General features: G+C 41.3%; 1 protein-coding gene across 5 annotated transcripts in view; it reads left to right on the forward strand.

Annotated features, from left to right (window-relative positions):
* Positions 1–13683, forward strand: part of LRBA (LPS responsive beige-like anchor protein) — a 726864-nt gene extending 713181 nt beyond the window's left edge. For all 5 annotated transcript variants that reach the window (XM_032246531.1, XM_032246532.1, XM_032246533.1 and 2 more), the window contains one exon: positions 12519–13683. In XM_032246531.1, the coding sequence (XP_032102422.1) occupies positions 12519–12609 (91 nt within the window). In that variant the 3' untranslated portion in view covers positions 12610–13683. The remainder of the gene's footprint in view (positions 1–12518) is intronic.
* The last annotated feature ends 6575 nt before the right edge of the window (positions 13684–20258 follow it).

Genomic DNA, 20258 nt, shown 5'->3' on the forward strand with positions numbered 1-20258 from the left:
AAAAAATAACATTTTCAAAAATGTATAGTAAAACCTGCAGAGGGAATTTATTTAAATGGGCTTATGAAGTTGAGTTGTGGGGAGTCACCGGTACTATCAAACCAAGAACACTTTTTTTTTTAAGTGTGATTTTCTTTCTGATGACATTGCCACTCTTGGACAAAAGCTGAGTTCTCAAGGAATAGAGAATTTAAGTAGCAAAGGCTCTGATTACAGTGATGCAAAGCTTTTTATATTTCTTTGAAATGTGTTTTAGTAAATAAAATTTAAAGAGCTGCAAACATGTTTAATGTAAAATGCCTTTATCTCTGCATATGGAGAGTCCCCTGAAAGATAGGGCTTAGTTCCTAAAAGCTCTCAAGTGGTAGGTTTTGGCGGGGATCATCTTTATCTGGCATCTTATCCTCAACATATAGTGACTCAGTTTAGTTTCTTTTTTAAAAAGATTTGTGGCAACATGTAACATTTTCCATCTAAACTCTTTTTGATATACAATTTAGTGGCATTAGGTACATTTACAGTGTTGTGCCACTGTCACCATCATCCATTTCGAGACCTCTTTCATCATAAAACAGAAACTCTTAACCTGTTAATGACTCTCCCTCCCCACCAGCTCAACTGCCTTCTACTTTCTGTCTCTATGAATTTGCTTCTTCTAAGTACCTTCTGTAAGTGAAATCAAACAATATTTGTTATGTTGTGCCTGGCTTACTTCACTTGGCATTAACACTTTCAAGGTTCTTGTAGCACATATCAGAATCTCAATCCTTTTTAAGGCTGCATAATATTCTATTGTGTGAATATAATGTGTTCTGTTTATCATTCACCTGTCGATGATGGACACTTGGGTTGTTTCTACCTTTTGGCTATTGTAAGTAATGCTGCTATGAACATTATCATACAAATATCTATGCGAGTTCCTTTTTACAGTTCTTTTGGATGTATGCCCAGGAGTGGAACTGCTGGATTATATGGAAATTCTGTGTTTCACTTTTTGAGGAAACCCTAATTTTCCACAGTGGCTACACCATTTTACATGGGTTCCAATTTCTCCATGTCCTTATCAACACTTGCTCTATTTTTTAACAGTTGTCCTAACAGGCATGGTCTCTCATTGTGGTTTTGATTTCCCTAATGACAGTGATGTTGTCTTTTCACTCTCTTCATAGTGTCCTTATATGCACAAAATATATATATGTATTTTTGAGACAGGGTCTCACTCCTTGGCCTAGGCTGGAGTACAGTTGTGCAGTCACAGCTCACTGAAGCCTCAACCTCCTGGCAAATGATTCTCCCATTTCAGCCATATGGTAGCTGCTACTACAGGCATATGCAACCATGCCTGGCTTATTTTTATTTTCTGTAGAGACAGGGTCTCACTATGTTGCCCAGGTTGGTCTTGAATTCCTGGGCTCAAACAATCCTGCTGCCCCAGCCACCCAAAGTGCTGGGATTTCAGCCATGAGCCACCATGTCCAGCCCTGATTTTACTTTTTATGAAATCTTATGTTTTTGTTAGGAGATTTTTGTTGTCTTGTCTCTTTTGTTTTGGTATCATATCCAAGAAACCACTGCAAAATCCAACGTCATAAAGGTTTTCCCATATGTTTTCATCTAAAAGTTGTATAGTTTTAACTTATATTTAGGTTTTTGATCCATTTTGAGTTAGTTTTTAAATATATGGGTAGGTAAGGGTCCATCTTCATTGTTTTGCATGTGGATATCCAATTTTCCAGCATCATTTGTTGAAAAGAAGGTGCTTTCTCCATTAAATGGTCTTGAAACCCTTTTTGAGCACATATATGAAGGATTATTTCTCAACGTTCTCTTCTGTTGATCTGTCTATATCAGCATGACAATGTTTTGATTTCTGTAGCATTGTAGTAGTAACTTTTCGAATCAGGAAATGTGCAACCGCTAACGCTATTTGGGGTTTCTTCAGATAGGATGGATTTTCTACCTCTGCAAAAAATATCACTGGGATTTTGATAGTGATTGCATCGAATCATTTTGGGTCATATTGACATCTTAACAATATTGTCTTCCAATCCATGACTATGTAATGTGTTTTATTTGTGTTAGCAATGTTTTATAGTTTTCAGTATTGGTTAAATTTATTCTTAATTTTCATTTTGAACTGCTCATTGTTAGTGTATAAAAATGCAGCTGATTTTTGTATTGTGTATCCTGCACATTAGCTGGATTCATTTATTTTTATTTATTTATACTTTAAGTTCTGGGGTACATGTGCAGAACGTGCAGGTTTGTCACATAGGTATATGTGTGCCGTGGTGGTTTGCTGCATCCATCCCCCTGTCATCTACATTAGGTATTTCTCCTAATGTTATCCCTCCCTAATTCCCCCACCCCCTGCTTTCCCTCCTTTCCGCCCCCCCAGCAGGCCCCAGTGTGTGATGTTCCCCTCCTTATGTCCAGGTGTTCTCCTTGTTCAACACCCACTTATGAGTGAGAACATGTGGTGTTTGGTTTTCTGTTCTTGTGTCAGTTTGCTGAGAATGATGGTTTCCAGGTTCATCCATGTCCCTGCAAAGGACATGAACTCATCGTTTTTCATGGCTGCATAGTATTCCATGGTGTATATGTGCCACATTTTCTTTGTCCAGTTTATCACTGATGGGCATTTGGGTTGGTTCCAAGTCTTTGCTGTTATGAACAGTGCCACAGTAAACATACATGTGCATGTGTCCTTAGAATGATTTATAATCCTCTGGGCATATACCTAGTAATGGAATTGCTGCATCAAATGGTATTTCTATTTCTAGATACTTGTCTTCCCCAATGGTTGAACTAATTTACACTCCCACCAGCAGTGTAAAAGTGTTCCTATTTCTCCACATCCTCTCCAGCATCTGTTGTCTCCTGATTTTTTAATGATCGCCATTCTAACTGGTGTGAGATGGTATCTCAATGTGGTTTTGATTTGCATTTCTTTAATGACCAGTGATGATGAGCTTTTTTTCATATGTTTGTTGGCCTCATAGACGTCTTCTTTTGAGAAATGTCTGTTCATATTCTTTGCCCACTTTTTGATGGGGTGGTTTTTTTCTTGTAAATTTGTTTAAGTTCTTTGTAGATTCTGGATATTAGCCCTTTGTCAGATGGACAGATTGCAAAAATTTTTCCCTATTCTGTTGGTTGCTGGTTCACTCTAATGACAGTTTAGATCCCATTTGTCTATTTTTGCTTTTGTTGCCAAAGCTTTTGGTGTTTTAGTCATGAAGTCCTTGCCTATACTTATGTCTTGAATAGTATTGCCTAGGTTTTCTTCTAGGGTTTTTATGGTGTTAGGTCTTATGTTTAAATCCTTAGTCTATCTGCAGTTAATTTTTGTATAAGGTGTAAGGAAGGGATCCAGTTTCAGCTTTCTGCATATGGCTAGCCAGTTTTCCCAACACCATTTATTAAATAGGGAATCCTTTCCCCATTGCTTGTTGTTGTCAGATTTGTCAAAGATCAGATGGTTGTAGATGTGTGGCATTAGTTTTGAGGCCTCTATTCTGTTCCATTGGTCTATGTCTCTGTTTTGGTACCAACATCTGCTGTTTTGATTACTGTAGCCTTGTAGTATAGTTAGGCATGATGCCTCCAGCTTTTTTTTTTTTTTTTCTTTTTTTTTTTTTTTGCTTAGGATTGTCTTGGCTATGCGGGCTCTCTTATGCTTCCATATGAAGTTTAAGGTGTTTTTTTCCAGTTCTGTGAAGGTGGTCATTGGTGCTTGATGGAGATAGCGTTGAATCTGTAAATTACTTTGAGCAGTATGGCCATTTTAACGATATTGATTCTTCCTAACCATGAGCATGGAATGTTTCTCCATCTGTTTGTGGAGAAACATCCTCTCTTATTTCCTTGAGCAGTGCTTTGTAGTTCTCCTTGAAGAGGTCCTTTACATTCTATGTTAGTTGTATTCCTAGGTATTTTATTCTCTTTGTAGCAATTGTGAATGGCAGTTCGTTCTTGATTTGGCTCTCTTTAAGTCTGTTATTGGTGTACAGGAATACTGGTGATTTCTGCACATTGATTTTGTATCCTGGGACTTTGCTGAAGTTGCTTATCAGTTTCAGGAGATTTTTGGCTGAGACAATGGGATCTTCTAAATATACAATCATGTCATCTGCAAATAGAGACAATTTGACTTCTTCCTTTCCTAATTGAATACTCTTTATTTCTTTTTCTTGCCTGATTGCTCTGGCTAGAACTTCTAGTACTGTATTGAATAGGAGTGGTGAGAGAGGGCATCCTTGTCTAGTGCCAGATTTCAAAGGGAATATGCTTCCAGTGTTTGCCCATTCAGTATGATATTGGCTGTGAGTTTGTCGTAAATAGCTTTTATTATTTTGAGGTACGTTCCATCAGTACCTAGTCTACTGAGGGTTTTTAGCATAAAAGCTGCTGAATTTTGTCAAAGGCCTTCTCTGCATCTATTGAGATAATCATGCGGTTTTTGTCTTTGGTTCTGTTTATGTGGTGGATTACATTTATAGACTTGTGTATATTGAACCAGCCTCGCATCCCTGGGATGAAGCCTACTTGATCATGGTGGATAAGCTTTTTGATGTGCTGTTGCAATCGGTTTGCCAGTATTTTATTGAAGATTTCTGTATCTATGTTCATCATGGATATTGGCCTGAAGTTTTCTTTTCTTGTTGAGTCTCTGCCGGGTTTTGGTATCAGGATGATGTTGGTCTCATAAAATGATTTGGGAAGGATTCCCTCTTTTTGGATTGTTTGGAATAGTTTCAGAAGGAATGGTACCAGGTCCTCTTTGTATGTCTGGTAGAATTCGGCTGTGAACCCATCTGGACCTGGGCTTTTTTTGGTTGGTAGGCTATTAACTGCTGCCTCAACTTCAACCCTTGTTATTGGTCTATTCAGGGTTTCGAATTCTTCCTGGTTTAGGCTTGGGAGGAGGCAAGTGTCCAGGAATTTGTCAATTTCTTCCAGGTTTACTAGCTTATGTGCATAGAGTTGTTTGTAATAATTTCTGATGATGGTTTGTATTTCTGTGGAATCTGTGGTGATATCCCCTTTATCGTTTTTTATTGCATCTATTTTATTATTCTTTTCTTTTTATTAATCTGGCTAGTGGTCTATTTTGTTGATCTTTTTGAAAAACCAGCTCCTGGATTTATCGATTTTTTTGAAGGGTTTTTTGTGTCTCTATCTCCTTCAGTTCTTCTCTGATCTTAGTTATTTGTCTTCTGCTAGGTTTTGAGTTTTTTTGATCTTGCCCCTAGTCTAGCTCTTTCAATTTTGACAATAGGGTGTTAATTTTAGATCTCTCCTTGCTTCTCATGTGGGCATTTATTGCTATGTATTTTCCTGTAGACACTGCTTTAACTGTGTCCCAGAGATTCTGGTATGTTGTGTCTTTGTTCTCATTGGTTTTGAAGAACATCTTTATTTATTTCTGCCTTCATTTCATTTTTTATCCAGTCAACATTCAAGAGCCAGTTGTTCAGTTTCCATGAAGCTGTGTGGTTCTGAGTTAGTTTCTGAATTCTGAGTTCTAACTTGATTGCACTGTGGTCTGAGAGACTTATGATTTCTATTATTTTGCATTTGCTGAGGAGTGATTTACTTCCAATTATGTGGTCAGTTTTAGAGTAGGTGTGATGTGGTGCTGAGAAGAATGTATATTGTGGATTTGGGGTGGAGAGTTCTGCAAATGTCTATTAGGTTTGCTTGGTCCAGGTCTGAGTTCAAGTCCTGGATATCCTTATTAATTTTCTATCTCATTGATCTAATATTGACAGTGGAGTGTTAAAGTTTCCCACTATTATTGTGTGGGAGTCTAAGTCTCTTTATATATCATTAAGGACTTGCTTTATGTATCTGGGTGCTCCTGTATTGGGTGCATATATATTTAAGATCGTTAGCTCTTCTTGTTACATTGATCCTTTACCATTATGTAATGTCCTTCTTTGTCTCTTTTGATCTTTGTTAGTTTAAAGTCTATTTTATCAGAGACTAGGACTGCAACTCCTGCTTTTTTGCTCTCCATTTGCTTGGTAAATCTGCCTCCATCCCTTTATTTTGAGCCTTTGTATATCCTTGCATGTGACATGGGTTTCCTGGATATAGCACACCAATTGGTTTTGGCTTTTTATCCAATTTGCCAGTCTGTGTCTTTTGATTCGGGTATTCAGCCCATTTATGTTTAGGGTTAATATTGTTATGTGTGAATTTTATCCTGCCATTTTGATGCTAGCTGGCTGTTTTGCCCATTAGCTGATGCAGTCTCTTCATTGTGTTGATGCTCTTTACCATTTGGTATGTTTTTGGAGTGGCTGGTACTAGTTGTTCCTTTCTATGTTTAGTGCTTCTTTCAGGAGCTCTTGTAAAGCAGGCCTAGTGGTGATGAAATCTGAGTAATTGCTTGTTCGTAAAGGATTTTATTTCTCCTTCGCTTATGAAGCTTAGTTCGGCTGAATATCAAATTCTGGTTCAAAGTTCTTTTCTTTAAGGATGTTGAATATTGGCCCCCACTCTCTTCTGGCTTGTAGGGTTTCTGCTGAGAGGTCTGCTGTGAGTCTGATGGGCTTCCCTTTGTGGGTAACTCGACCTTTCTCTCTGGCTGCTCTTAGCATTTTCTCCTTCATTTCAACCCTGGTGAATCTGACAATTACATGCTTTGGGGTTGCTCTTCTTCAGGAATATCTTTTTGTGTTCTCTGTATTTCCTGGACTTGGATATTGGCCTGCCTTGCTAGGTTGGGGATGTTTTCCTGGATAATATTCTGAAGAGTATTTTCCAGCTTGGATTCATTCTCTTCGTCATATTCAGGTACATCTATCAAACGTAGATTAGATCTTTTCACATAGTCCCATATTGCTTGGAGACTTTGTTCATTTCTTTTTATCCTTTTTTCTCTAATCTTGCCTTTTCATTTTATTTCATTGAGTTGATCTTTGACCTCTGATATCCTTTCTTCTGCTTGGTCAATTCAGCTACTGAAACTTGTGTATGCTTCGCGAAGTTCTCATGTCGTGTTTTTCAGCTCCATCAATTCATTTATATTCCTCTCTAAGCTGTTTATTCTCGTTAGCATTTTGTCAAACCTTTTTTCAAGGTTCTTAGCTTCTTTGCATTGGGTTTGAACATGTTCTTTTAGCTCAGAGAACTTTCTTATTACCCACCTTCTGAAGCCTGTTTCTGTCAATTCCCAAGACTCATTCTCCATCCAGCGTTGTTCCCTTGCTGGTGAGGAGTTGTGATCCCTTGGAGGAGGAGAGGTGTTCTGGTTTTGGGTGTTTTCATCCTTTTTGTGCTGGTTTCTTCCCATCTTTGTGGATTTATTTACCCTGTGGTCTTTGTACTTGTTGACTTTCAGATGGGGGTCTCTGAGTGGATGTCCAGTTTGTTGAGGATGAAGTTATTTCTGTTTCTTAGTTTTCCTTCTAACAGTCAGGCCCCTCTGCTGTACGACTGCTGGAGGTCCACTCCAGGCCCTGCTTGCCTGGGGATCACCTGCAGTGGCTGCAGAACAGTAAGGATTGCTGCCAGTTTCTTCTTCTGGTATTTTTGTCCCAGAAGGATACCCGCCAGATGTCAGTCTGCACTCTCCTTTATGAGGTGACTCTTTGGATATATGGGGCTGGGGAGCTGTTTGAGGAGACAGTCTGTCCGTTATAGGAGCTCAGGTGCTGAGCTGTGAGCTCCATTGTTCCATTCAGAGCTGCTGGGCAGGTACATTTAAGTCTGCTGCAGCAGAACTCATAAATGCCTTTTTTTCCCCAGGTGCTCTGTCTTGGTAAGGTAGGGATTTATTTATAAATTTCTGTCATGCTGCTGCCTTTTTTTCAGGGCTGCCCTGCCCACCAAGGAGGCACCCTAGTCACAGTCTACCAACAGAGGTGTTGCTGAGCTGCTGTGGGCGCCACCCAGCTGCCATGTGAACTTCCCTGTAGTCCTGTTTATAGGGGTATAGTTAGAACTGCCTTGGCAAATGGTGGCTTACCTCTTTAATGGCGGACTCTCTCTGTAATGGCAGACTGCCTCAGCAATGGTGGAGTACCTCGGTATTGGTGGACTGCCTCAGTAATGGCGGACACCCATCCCCCTCAGAGCTGGACTGTCCCAGGTTCAGCTGTGCTTGTTGTGAAACGCTCAATCCAGAGCATTTCAGATTGCTGTTTTTTGTGGGGGTGGGACCGGTCGAGTCTGATCACCTGCCTCAGAGCCCTTTTTTTCAGTTGAACAGGCGACTGTGTCTCCCAGGCATCCCAGTCCCCAGTTGAAACGGCACCTGGATTTGTGTGATTTCTTGTGCGTAGACCTGCTGCACCAGCTGAAACAGCCGCTGGAGACTTGTGGTGCATTTTCACTGGGGAATCTCCTGGCCTAGCTCCCTGTTTCAGTCCTTTGTCAGTTGAATGGGCAACTCTGTCTCCCAGGCATTCCAGTCGCCAGTTGAAAAGGCGCCCGGATTTGTGTGAGATTTTGTGCAGAGACCCGCTGCGCTGGCTGAAACAGCCGCACTGGGGGCTCATGGTGCTTTTTTGCCTGGGAACCTTCTGGCCTGGCTCCGTTTCAGTCCCCTTTTTATCAGTTGAATGGACCACTCTGTCTCCCAGGCTCTTCAGTAGCCTGTTGAAAAGGCGCTGGGATCTGTGTGATTTCCCATGCAGCGACCCACTGTGCCGGCTTAAACAGCCACGCTGGAGATTTCTGGCGCTTTTTCACCTGGGAATTTCCTGGCCTGGCTCCCTGTTTCAGTCCCCTTTTTATCAGGTGAATGGGTGACTCTGTCTCCCAGGCACTCCAATCGCCAGCTAAAACAGCTCCCGGACCTGTGTGTTTTGTGCAGAGACCTGCCATGCCAGGCAAAACAGCCATGCTGTTTTGGACCCATGGGGCTCCTCTGCCTGGGATTCTCCTGGTCTGTGGGCAATAAAAATCTGTTTGGAAATGCAGTGTCCACTCACCCCCCACACTCTTGCTGGGAGCTGCAATCCAGAGCTGCTCCTAATTGGCCATGTTGGATCCTCCCACCCCTTGTCTCTTGATCTTTGTTGGTTTAAAGTCTGTTTTATCAGAGACTAGGGTTGTAACCCCCGTTTTTTTTTTTTTTTCCTCTCCATTTGCTTGGTAAATCTTCTTCCATCCCTTTATTTTGAGCCTGTATGTGTCTTTGCATGTGAAATGGGTCTCCTAAATACAGCACACTGATGTATTTCATCCAATTTGCCAGTGTCTTTTGATTGAGGCATTTAGCCCATTTACATTTAAGGTTAATATTGTTATATGTGAATTTGATCCTGCCATTTTGATACTAGCTAGTTGTTTTGCCCATTAGTTGATGCAGTTTCTTCATAGTGTCTGTGGCTGGTACTGGTTGTTTTTGTTTTGGTGTGGAATCATTATGATTTCCTACATATAAGATCATGTCATCTCTAAACAGAGAATTTTACTCGTGCTTTGCAATATGGATACTTTTTATTTTTCTTGTCTAATTGCTCTGTCTAGGACTTTCAGTATTGTGTTGGATAAAAGTGGTGAAAGTGGGCATCCTTGTCACATTCCCAATTGTAGGGAAAAACTTTCTTTCATCATTGAGTGTGACTTTAGCTGTGGGTTACTCATTCATGCTGTTTATCATTTCAGGTAGTTTCCTTCTACTCCTAGTTTATTAAGTGTCTTCATAATGAAAGGATGATGAATTTTGTCAAATGTCAAATTTTTCAGCATCAGTTGAAATGATCATGCACTTTTTTAGTTGTCATTCATTCTGTTAATGTACTATATTATGATGGTTGATTTTTGCATGGTGAATCATCTTTGCATTCCAGGAATAAATTCCGCCTGGTCATGGTGGATATTCCCACTACTATGCCAGTGAATTCTGTTTGCTAGTATTTTGCATCCTGGTCTGTATATTCTTTTGTTGTATTATCTTCAACTGGCTTTCGTGTCAGGGTAATACTGACCTCATTGAGTTAGGAAGTGTTCTTTCCTCTTTAACTTTTTGTAAGAAATTGGGAAGAACTGGTGTTAATACTTCTTTAAATGTTTGGTAGAATTCATCAGTGAAGCCATCTGGTCTAAGACTTTTCTTATTGGGAGGTTTTTGATTACTGATTCAATCTCCTCATTTGTCTAAAGTGTAATCATTTCTATTTCTTCATCATTCAGTTTTGGTATAGTGTTTCTAGGAATTTGTCTATTTCATCGAGGTTGTCCAATTTGTTGCTATACAGTTGTTTATAATAGTCTCTTAGAACCCTTTATTTCTGCAAATTCAGTAATGCCCCAACTTCTCTGATTACTAATTAGTAATTTGAGTCATCTTTGTTTCTTAGTCTAGCTAGAGGTTTGTTAATTTTGTTGATCTTTTCAAACAGCCAATTTTTGTTTTTTTTCCATTTTACTAATCTCTGCTCTGTTCTTTATTATTATTTCCTTCCTCCTGCCTAGGCTGCTTTTTCTTCTAGTTCCTTAAGAGGTAAAGTAAGGGCCGGGCGCGGTGGCTCACGCCTGTAATCCCAGCACTTTGGGAGGCCGAGGCGGGTGGATCACGAGGTCAAGAGATCGAGACCATCCTGGTCAACGTGGTGAAACCCCGTCTCCACTAAAACTACAAAAAATTAGCTGGGCATGGTGGCGCGTGCCTGTAATCCCAGCTACTCAGGAGGCTGAGGCAGGAGAATTGCCTGAACCCAGGAGGCGGAGGTTGCGGTGAGCCAAGATCGCGCCATTGCACTCCAGCCTGGGTAACAAGAGCGAAACTCCGTCTCAAAAAAAAAAAAAAAAAGAGGTAAAGTAAGTTAGGTTATTCACTTGAGATCTTTTTAAATATATGTGTTTACAGCTAAAAATTTCCATCTGAGCATTGATTTTGCTGCATTTCCTAAGTTTTGGCTTATTGTATTTCCTTTTCATTTGTCTCAGTATTTTCTGATGTCTCTTATATTTTATTTCCATCATTTACTTTCCATATATTTGCAAATTTTCTACTTACCTTCGGTTATTATCTAGTTTCATTCTATTAAAATCAGAAAAGATACTTTGTGATTTTAATCTTCCCTAAATCATTAACACTTGTTTTGTGGACTACCATACGGTTTTATCTCAGAAACTGTTCCATGTACACTTGAGAAAAATGTATATTCTATTGTTGTTGAGTGGGTGTTCTATATATGTGAGTCAGGTCCAATTGGCTTATTGTATTGTTCAAGTCTCCTATTTCTTTATCTTCTACCTGGTTTTTCCACCCATTATTGAAAGTGGGGTAATGAAATCTACAACTGTTACTGTAGAACCATTTCTCCCTTCAATTCTGTTAATGTTTGCTCTGTGTATCTTGGGGGTCTGATGATAAATGCATATTTAGTTGTTATATTTCCATGAATTTACCCTTTTCTCAATACTGTGTCCTTCTTTGTCTCCTGTAACAGTTTTTTACTGAAAGTCCGTTTTGTCTGATATTAGTATAAGCCAGCTCAGCTCTCTGTTAGTATTTACATGGAATATCTTTTCCATCCTTTCACATTCAGGCTTTTTGTCTTTAGATCTAAAATGGGTCTCTGTGGACAGCATATAGTTGGATCATGTTTTCTATCCATCTGCCAATCTCTTCCTTTTGGCTGGACAGTTTAATCTCTTTAATGACTGATAAGGAAAAACCAACTGTTGCCATTTGCTATTTATTTTCTCTCTGCCTTAGAGTTTTGTCTCTCATTTCCTCATTACTGTTGTCTTTTGTGTTTAGTTTATTTTCTTGTAGTGACACATATAGTTCCTAATTTTGATATGAGGTACTAGGAAGGATACTGAATATGGCTTTTAAGGGCTGTTTCTAACCAAGCTACACAGGGAAAAGTCTAAAAATTGGGCTATACCTAGAACAGCTCCAAGAAAGTTTCCCCTAAACTGTTCACCTTATGCTCTCCATCTTTTTCCCCGCACCACCTCTTTGGGGACAAGAGACCAAGAAGCTTGCAGAAGTTCTTATCTTCAGTGATTGAGTCACTGTATTGTGAGGACTAGGTCCTCACCCAGAACATGATGGACATAGACTACTTCTCCACTTAAATTATGGTTAACACTCTTCTTTTTTACTCATTGCTTCTGCACCTGTCAGAAGTGGTGTCTCTTGTCACTGAGTGTGTGCTGCTGCTTCCAGCAACAGTTACTTTGAGGTTGTTGTTCCTTCTTTTAATTCTGTTGCTTCTATAAAGGCTAGGTCTTGCCAGCCCAGTCCCCCTTTAGAAATGACCAAATCTGTTCAGGTTTTACTGACTCATCCTGCACACACCAGCTGTCCTTACCCCTTTTTAATGAAAAAGCAAGCTGTGGCTTGGATCCTGTGAAGTGTCAGAGGGAGTACTCTTAGCTTACTCAGGGCTACATTTAAGTCATGAAATACATACCTTAGTTCTCATGAATTGGAAGTTTGACTGCCATCTTCTTTATTTACCTTGTGGATTCGGGGAGAGCAGTTTTTATAACATCTCTAGGAAACACAGGTTTGTAAAAGTCCTTCTCTGTGCTTCTCCTAGGTGCATCATTTCTGGCATGGCTTCAGGAAGCATTGTGCTATTTTACAACGACTTTAACCGGTGGCATCATGAATACCAAACCCGCTATTGATGGTGACAGCTGTGCACTGACTCTGCCCCTAGGATGAGCAGCAGTACCCGGAGCATCATTCTCTTAGAAATAGCTACCACATCTGAATGTAACTTAAATTTGCTCAAAGAAGCAAAATATTTTTTAAAGTTACTAATAATTGCTATTTTTGTAGTCTTTGCTTGACTTTTTCGGTGGGGCGGGGGGGGATTAGCAAAGCAGAAAACTGGCTGCTGGGTTCTGTAGTTTTAAAAAAAAAATCTATATTTTTAGTCATAATGAGAAGTCTATTTTCACCAATTATGGAAACATTCAGTGGAGCAAGTAAACCACTTACTTATTCCAGCTATAATATTATGAAGAACATATCCCATGCATCTACAAGCTTGAGAAATAGGATTTTCACAGTGGGGAAGTGGGTCATAATATTGGGATAGGAAAACTTTATGCTGTAATTTAGGTCCTGTATTTTCCCAAACAATTGTGCTTTTTCAGCACTAATATTTCTGGGATTTAAATAGTAATGTTTAAATTATGGTAAATGTAATTTAAAACATTCAGTTAATTCTATCAATATTATTCTTCAAGCATGTTTTAGACTAGAAAAGTATGGTTTGGGGGAGATTATTTTATTTTATGTGTGGTTAGCACAAAGAATCTAGGTTATAGCAGGTGTGAAATAGTTACTGTTTTTTTCCTGATCTTTCATCTTCATAGCACAACAAAACAAAATGATGGAAATGCTCTTGGGCTCACAACCTTTGTTTTTCTTTTAAAGTAAATGCAAGTACCAAAGTTCTCTACTGCGGTCTGCCTGTGCCCGGACAATGGGGCGGAGCCATCATTGGGGCACCCCCTTCCCTCTCCGGGTTTGCAAATAATAGAGGCTACCAGGTGCTGTATTCAGCAACACCTGTTTTACTATTTGTTATTAAACTATCTCCACTTTCCTTTTGATTAGCAATTTGTACTAAGAAACAATGTTATTTGGTGTTGTATAATTCTACTTTTCTAGTAGATTACTGTGTGGAATTCTGTGAAAAATATTTGAGAAAAGGCCTGTATTGCATAAATAAATTCTTTGTATGTTGTGAACTTTGATCTCTATTTCTCTTGCAACAGACCTCAAGTGGTCCCTCTTTTTTTCCTACACACTCAGCTATTCTCTAAAAGCAAGGATTTGGAATGAACAATTGTTTGACAGAAAAAGCTGAAAAAAAAAATGGCATCTGTAATTGAATTGCTGGAAATGCCTTTTTTGCTCCTAAATTTTAAACATTAATAAATAATGATTCACAAAGAAAATGTCAAACTTTGATTCAGTCCAAGTTTTTGATCAATAGCCAATGTGAGAAGTCCTCCTGACGGAAAACAAACAGGAAAATGAGCTTTCATTGGCCAGATCTCAACTGGTACTGAGACTCACGCAAATGACCTAGACCTGAATCTTACAAATGCCTAGACAAGGAACTTTATGTGCCATTTCATCTGAGATCCATCAAGAAAGAATATAGATGGTGAAAAGTGGGGGAGGGAAAGTACATTTTAGAATCAAAGAAATACCCAAGTTACTCATAAATTAACTGATGAACATGCTCACTGGCATTAACTTTTGTGAATATTATACTTTGGAAACTTAAGTGAACAATGGTAGAAAAAAATAGCAATAGCTAAGTCATATGCCACACAAATGATACTTTAACCACACTATACTTCACAAGCCTAAAGCAAAGCTCCTCCTGAAACCTGAAAGAAAAAAAATCAGTATCTCCACTCTCTTGTTTTTAAAACTTACAATTAAGGAAAATTAATTTAAACATAAGTAGGCTGGGCTCAGTGGCTCACACCTGTAATCCCAGCACTTTAGGAGGCCGGGTGGGCGGATCACTTGAGGTCAGGAGTTTGAGACCAGCCTGGCAAACATGATGAAACTACAAAGAGTAGCCAAGCGTGGTGGCAGGTGCCCGTTAATTCCAGCTACTTGGGAGGCTGAGGTAAGAGAATCACTTGAGTCTGGGAGGTGGAGGCTAGAGTGAGCTGAGATTGCATCATTGCACTCCAGCCCGGGCAACACAGTGAGACTCTGTCTCAAAAACACACACACACACACACAAAGTAATTAAAAATTTTAAAAAGTAATACTTCATAAAACAACTATAGCTGACATCAATACAAGGGGCTTTTATTTATTTTTTGAAATGAAGTCCTGTTCTGTCGCCGGGCTGGAGTGCAGTGGCGCCATCTCAGCTCATTGCAACCTCTGCCTCCTGGGTTCAAGCAATTCTCCTGCCTCAGTCTCCTGAATAGCTGGGACTACAGACATGCACCACCACATCTGGCTAATTTTTGTATTTTAGTAGAGACCAGGTTTTATCATATTGGCCAGGATGATCTCAATCTCTTGACCATGTGATATGCACGCCTTAGCCTTTCAAAGTGCTGGGCTTACAGGCGTGACCCACCACGCCTGGCCCAAAGGCTTCTTGATGGTAGAATCTGTTCAGTATAACATTTACAGTTTATTCAAAATTTACTTTTTCAGTTTTAATTCCTTAAAAAAACTATTACTTTACATAAATGTAAACCGGTTAGGAAAAGAAGTCAAAGGAGAGGTGTTTTGGGGCTGGAGATGAGGGACCCACAACAGAGGAAGCGGTGCAGCTGCACAGTGAGTGGATGCATCTGGATGGGCTGTGCTTGGTCCACACGTAGTAACTGAAGGCTGGTTTAAAATGCACTGCCTCCAGAAATCAGATTTTCCTCCCTGATATACTGATTCTTACTGAAATGCCAACAATCAAGTCCCTGAGATGCTGTCATTTAAGAAATACCATTCAATCTCTGGGAGAAAGTAGGAGGGCCAAGAGACAACATGAACATCTGAAAAACATCGACAGAAACGTGTAGACAATACACTCTCAGATGACAGCATCTTACTCCCCAAGTACAACAAAAATAAACATTTTCATACATTACTTCCATAAAAAGAGCTATTTTATCCACTGAGAAACATCACACCTCACTTCTGCCTAGCATACGCAACAGGAGGATTCAAAGTGTCTTGCATGAGTAGGGCATGAGGTCAGGAACTGATAACCCAGGGTTGCCCTTTCCACTCGCTCTAAGATCAGCCGAGCCTCAGGGTCAGGGGCCGACCACATGCTTGGTGTCACATGTCCTCCTAGCCTGTCAGAGGGGCAATGAGATGGTGGTGGTTGTGTGTCAAGCTTGCAGGAGATGGTCAGGGAACCTGGGATGCAGCCCCGTTGCAGCTACTTTGTACCGTTTTTAACAAACACAATTAAAACAGTTTGCAGCAGCTCAGATCCACCATGAGAAGTGGCTGAGGTAGAGATTTTCACTAGGTTTCTTTGATATCTTTTTACTGGATCTGACCTCAGGACCTCCTAGCCATGCAAATCATGGACCTGGTTTAGTCCTTCCTACTGTGACAGGCCTGCCCCACTCTCCATCCCTGCTAGAGAAGACAGCTGACCCATGATATAAACATATTCCTTCTGGAAAGTAGGAGTGTCATTTAGAAGCCAGATAACCCACCACTGAGCTTGGTGGAGAAAGTTCACCAGTTCCTGGTGTGTGTTCGTTAAGGATTAGCAGCCAGCCCCACAGCCTCACATGGTATCACCTCATGCCAAGGTATGTTCACAAACAGAAGCAGAATGTGACTTACGTCTCAAAATCTGCATAACCTATACCTGAGCAAATGTGCAAGTGCCTCCACTTGGCTATTTTTGCCCTACCACATGGAAGGAAATCATTTCCTACTTCAAGCAGGAGAGGAATCAGCCCAGCTACCCCCATTTTGCGTATCATAAAGTTGAATTACTGTTAATTCTGCAGGCTTCACAAGTTATCCTTGCAGGGGAAGGAGACTGGGAAGTTTCAAAACTTCCTACTTATAAGAAGGAAAGGCAAGACCATAAAGTAGCAAATACATAAACAGCCAAACAAATAAACCTCAGATGAGTGGAAGAAAAATCTTTTGGATTTTTCTTTTAGATAGACTTGAAAAGTTGAGTCCGTGATGAACTTCTTACGTGCTCTATAATCATAAGATTGCTAAAAACCCAAGACTACTGTTGACACCACTGACACATCACTCCCAGCCCTGGCTGCTAAGAACCACAACTGCAGACTGCTCAGAGCAAGGCACATCACATTTTTCTCCCTAATCAAATGAAAGGTGGTTTGGCCTTTAGGCAAGCAATCTCTTTTGAGAGAGTTGGGCTCCTCCTGCAAGCTTGGAAGACAAACTGTGAATGGTCCTGTGAATTATGAGATCTTGGTGATCTATGCCAGAAACATGAAGTGAACTATTTTTCTGTCTCAAATTCAGGGATATTTTTCCTTGCCAAAACCAAGATTCTAGGGAGTTGGGAAGGCTTGTCATTTCCTCATACCTGGCAGGAAGCTGGCTGCTTTGCAGCTTTGGCCTTGGATAATTTGAAAGACAGCCCCAGAACTGACTTCAGCCTCAACACAGACAGGCATCCAAACATGCCTCACAATGCAACAGACTCAGCCTGCCTGACCGTGCTGGAGGCCTGTGGTGCCCAGCTCCGCCCAAAATGAAGGGGCATCGCAGGGGCCAATGACTGTCTCTGTAGCAAAGACAGAGACCATCCCTCAGCCACGCAATGCCAGCAAGGACTTCCCACAGCTGTGTTCGAGTTCAAGGCTTTGGTTTTTATCAAAAATGTAAGATTGCCCCTTAGAACTCCCTGGCCAAGACTCACCAAAGTTGCACATCCGCCTCCCTCTGGAGAAACCACTCTCTGACTTTGATCTAAATGGCCACAGGACTTTAACACTTCAGCGCCCCTGCTGCTGATAACTTCTCAGCCACTGATTAAGTGGTAGAAAATGAAGGGTGGTTTGGCCTTTGGGCAAGCTATCTCTTTTGGGAGAGTCAGGCTCCTCCAGCAAGGTTAGAAGACAAACTGCGAATGTTCCTGTGAACTAGCGCCCCACCTGTGTCTTACACACTCAGCACTCCTAATGCATCTCTGATGGCCGAAAGAGGCAACCTTGTCATGAGGCACCTGCCCACCCTGCCAGCCAGAAACGCTGAGGCCCAGCTCCAGTGAGCCTGGGGAAGCTCTTGACCGTTCCATTTCCTTATCTACTAGACAAGGACATTGGTATCTATCTCTTGGGTCTGTGGCGTATCTGAAGGGAGATAGGATGAAATATCCCGGAAGCTGTAAACTTGTGTGACTGGCATGATCATCTTTAGAAAGCAGCTGATTCTGCAACTGGGTTGCTCTGTTACTAGAATCTTACTCTTACTCTGCCCTCAAATCTGGCCTTTCGTGCCTCCTACCTGCTGACCTCAGGCTGACCATCCAGAGCAACTGAAAAAATGTTGCACCCCTTCTACAGAACAGTCCTTCACACAGCCAAAGACAGTGAGCAAATGTGCCTCTATTTTCCTCTTACCTCACAGTGTTTTTCACCAGTCCTTGGCTGCCAGGCTTCACAGCCCCTCGCCACTCCAGCTGTCCTCTGCCGGGTGATCACTGCTTTCTCTGCATCACACACAAAAGGTCCCCAGAACAGAACTCCATCCCTGGCTAGCACTGCCTGGGATCCGCCCGTGCTTCTCATGACACAGCTAAGATTATGCTAATGTTCCAGCAGCTCTGGTGGCTCCTAACGACCTGGTGATCACTGAAATCCTCCACTCCCAGATGTTCAGCCATGCTGCTGGCCAGGGCCTTGCCTTGGGTAGTTACAGAATTGAATCACAGCACTTCACACTTCGCTTCCACGCCATGGGTTTGGATCAGTATCCTCACCTGCTGAGATCATTTTAAATGAGTCCATGCCATTTAAAAAAAAAAACAGAAAAGCACTCTTTCTAAGTTGTTATTCACATCATATGGTGGGGAGAAAAGGTTAAGAACAAAGACTGAAGCGGCAGCCTGGCCGCAGAGCTGCCCTGCCCAGCACAGCAGCTGATAACCACGCGGCTCTTACACTTGAAAAGTGCCCCATTCGAATTGAGACGTGCTGTAAGTCACACCAGATTTCAAAGTTGGAAAGTAAAATAAAGTTAAACATCTTAGTGATTTTTTTAATACTGATTGCATGCCAAAATATATTTGGATATATTAGGTTAAATGAAATATACTATAAAAATTAACTTCACCTGTTTCTTAAAAATTTTAACATGATACTAGAAAATGCTGACTTCCGTGGCTGCATATTTCTGTGGGACATGAAGCTGTTCTAGAGATTTTCTCCAAGACGTCAATCAGCACTCTTGCTTTCAACATGCGAATCTGCCCTGAGCTGTCTTCACCATTTCCTAATTCATATTTCACCATTTAGCCATGAAGATATTCTGGGGAAGTTTGGCCAAATGCCTTCCATTTACATATTCAATACATTTCTGTCATAGCAACCTTTCTGAAAAGAGAGGGCGAGAGGAAGAGAGAGGAAGGGAGAGGAAATGACAGGATGAGACGCGGTCTGGCTGATGTAAGGGAATCAACATGAAGAATCCATGCCGTTCTCTCTGTGCAGGATTTGAGGAACCCAGCAGTTAAATACCTGTATTTACTTTGGATTTCAAGAACAGAATTACAGCTTAATAAATGTTTGTTGAAAAAGTGGGCAGCTGAGCAAATGCCTATATCAGAACCTTTATCTAGCTCCTCCCCTCCAGGCCTTGAGTTAGCCTGGGATTGACAGGGTAACCCCACCCGCCTCAGTCCCAAAAGAACATGCGCTTTAGAGTCAGCAAAACCTAACACTGCACTGTGACTCCACCTCCCGCCAAGTCTCTGACCTTGGATGTGTGACTGGACTTCTTGGTTGCTGCCCTAGCACCACATGCTTCTCTAGGTTTTCCTGGAGTCACAGCATTTTCACAGGATGGCCAGGCAGTGCCACCCGTGCCGGGTCATGCTAATTCTGGTCTCCATCCTCACAGAGGGCAGAGGAGTGTACCAAGAAGTGGCTCCTGCATCCTGACAGTGACTGGCACTGCCTGGCCACTTGTTTTCTTGTCTTTAGCAAATGTCTTTCTTTGAACCTCACAGTTCAAGGGAGAGAGATGGGTTTGGGGCTCAGATTGGTGCCAGAGGACTTGTTCTATTGCTCCTTCTTCCTTTTATTAGCTCTTCCCTTCCATTGACAAAAATATTTCTATTGAAAGCTATAAAAAAGCTTGCCCTGTAACCAAACAGGAGGCAGAAGCAGAATGTTCTAGACCTATACATCACTGCTTTTTTGAAACTGTCATCCTCCTGTAGCCTGACCCTGCTACAGCTGTGGGCCTAGGAAGCCTCTCACTCTCCCGCACCTTGTGACTGACCTTTGGACCACATCAGGGGTCAGCACCAGCCCAGAACTCACTGTGTCGCCTGGCCCATGAGATTGACTCATTCCTCTAACTACCTGAACTGGAAGATCCAGAGTCATGTTAGACAGTTTCAAGCCCTGGGATTGTAAAGCCCTGAGAAGTTGGGGACAGAGGCAGTCCAGGGTAACCTGAGCCACAGGTAAGTGAGTACTATGAGGGGACAGAAACAAGAGCCTTGCAGAGAAAGCTGTTGCTTACAAGGCACTGGAAAAAGCAGAGGCAGAAGACCACACAACCTCAAAGACATACAGGGGAACAGCTGCCCTGACTCTCCGCCCTT

This window comes from Sapajus apella, unplaced genomic scaffold (genome assembly GCF_009761245.1).
Source record: "Sapajus apella isolate SASKATOON/1434 unplaced genomic scaffold, GSC_monkey_1.0 scaffold61, whole genome shotgun sequence".
Lineage (NCBI taxonomy): Eukaryota > Metazoa > Chordata > Mammalia > Primates > Cebidae > Sapajus > Sapajus apella.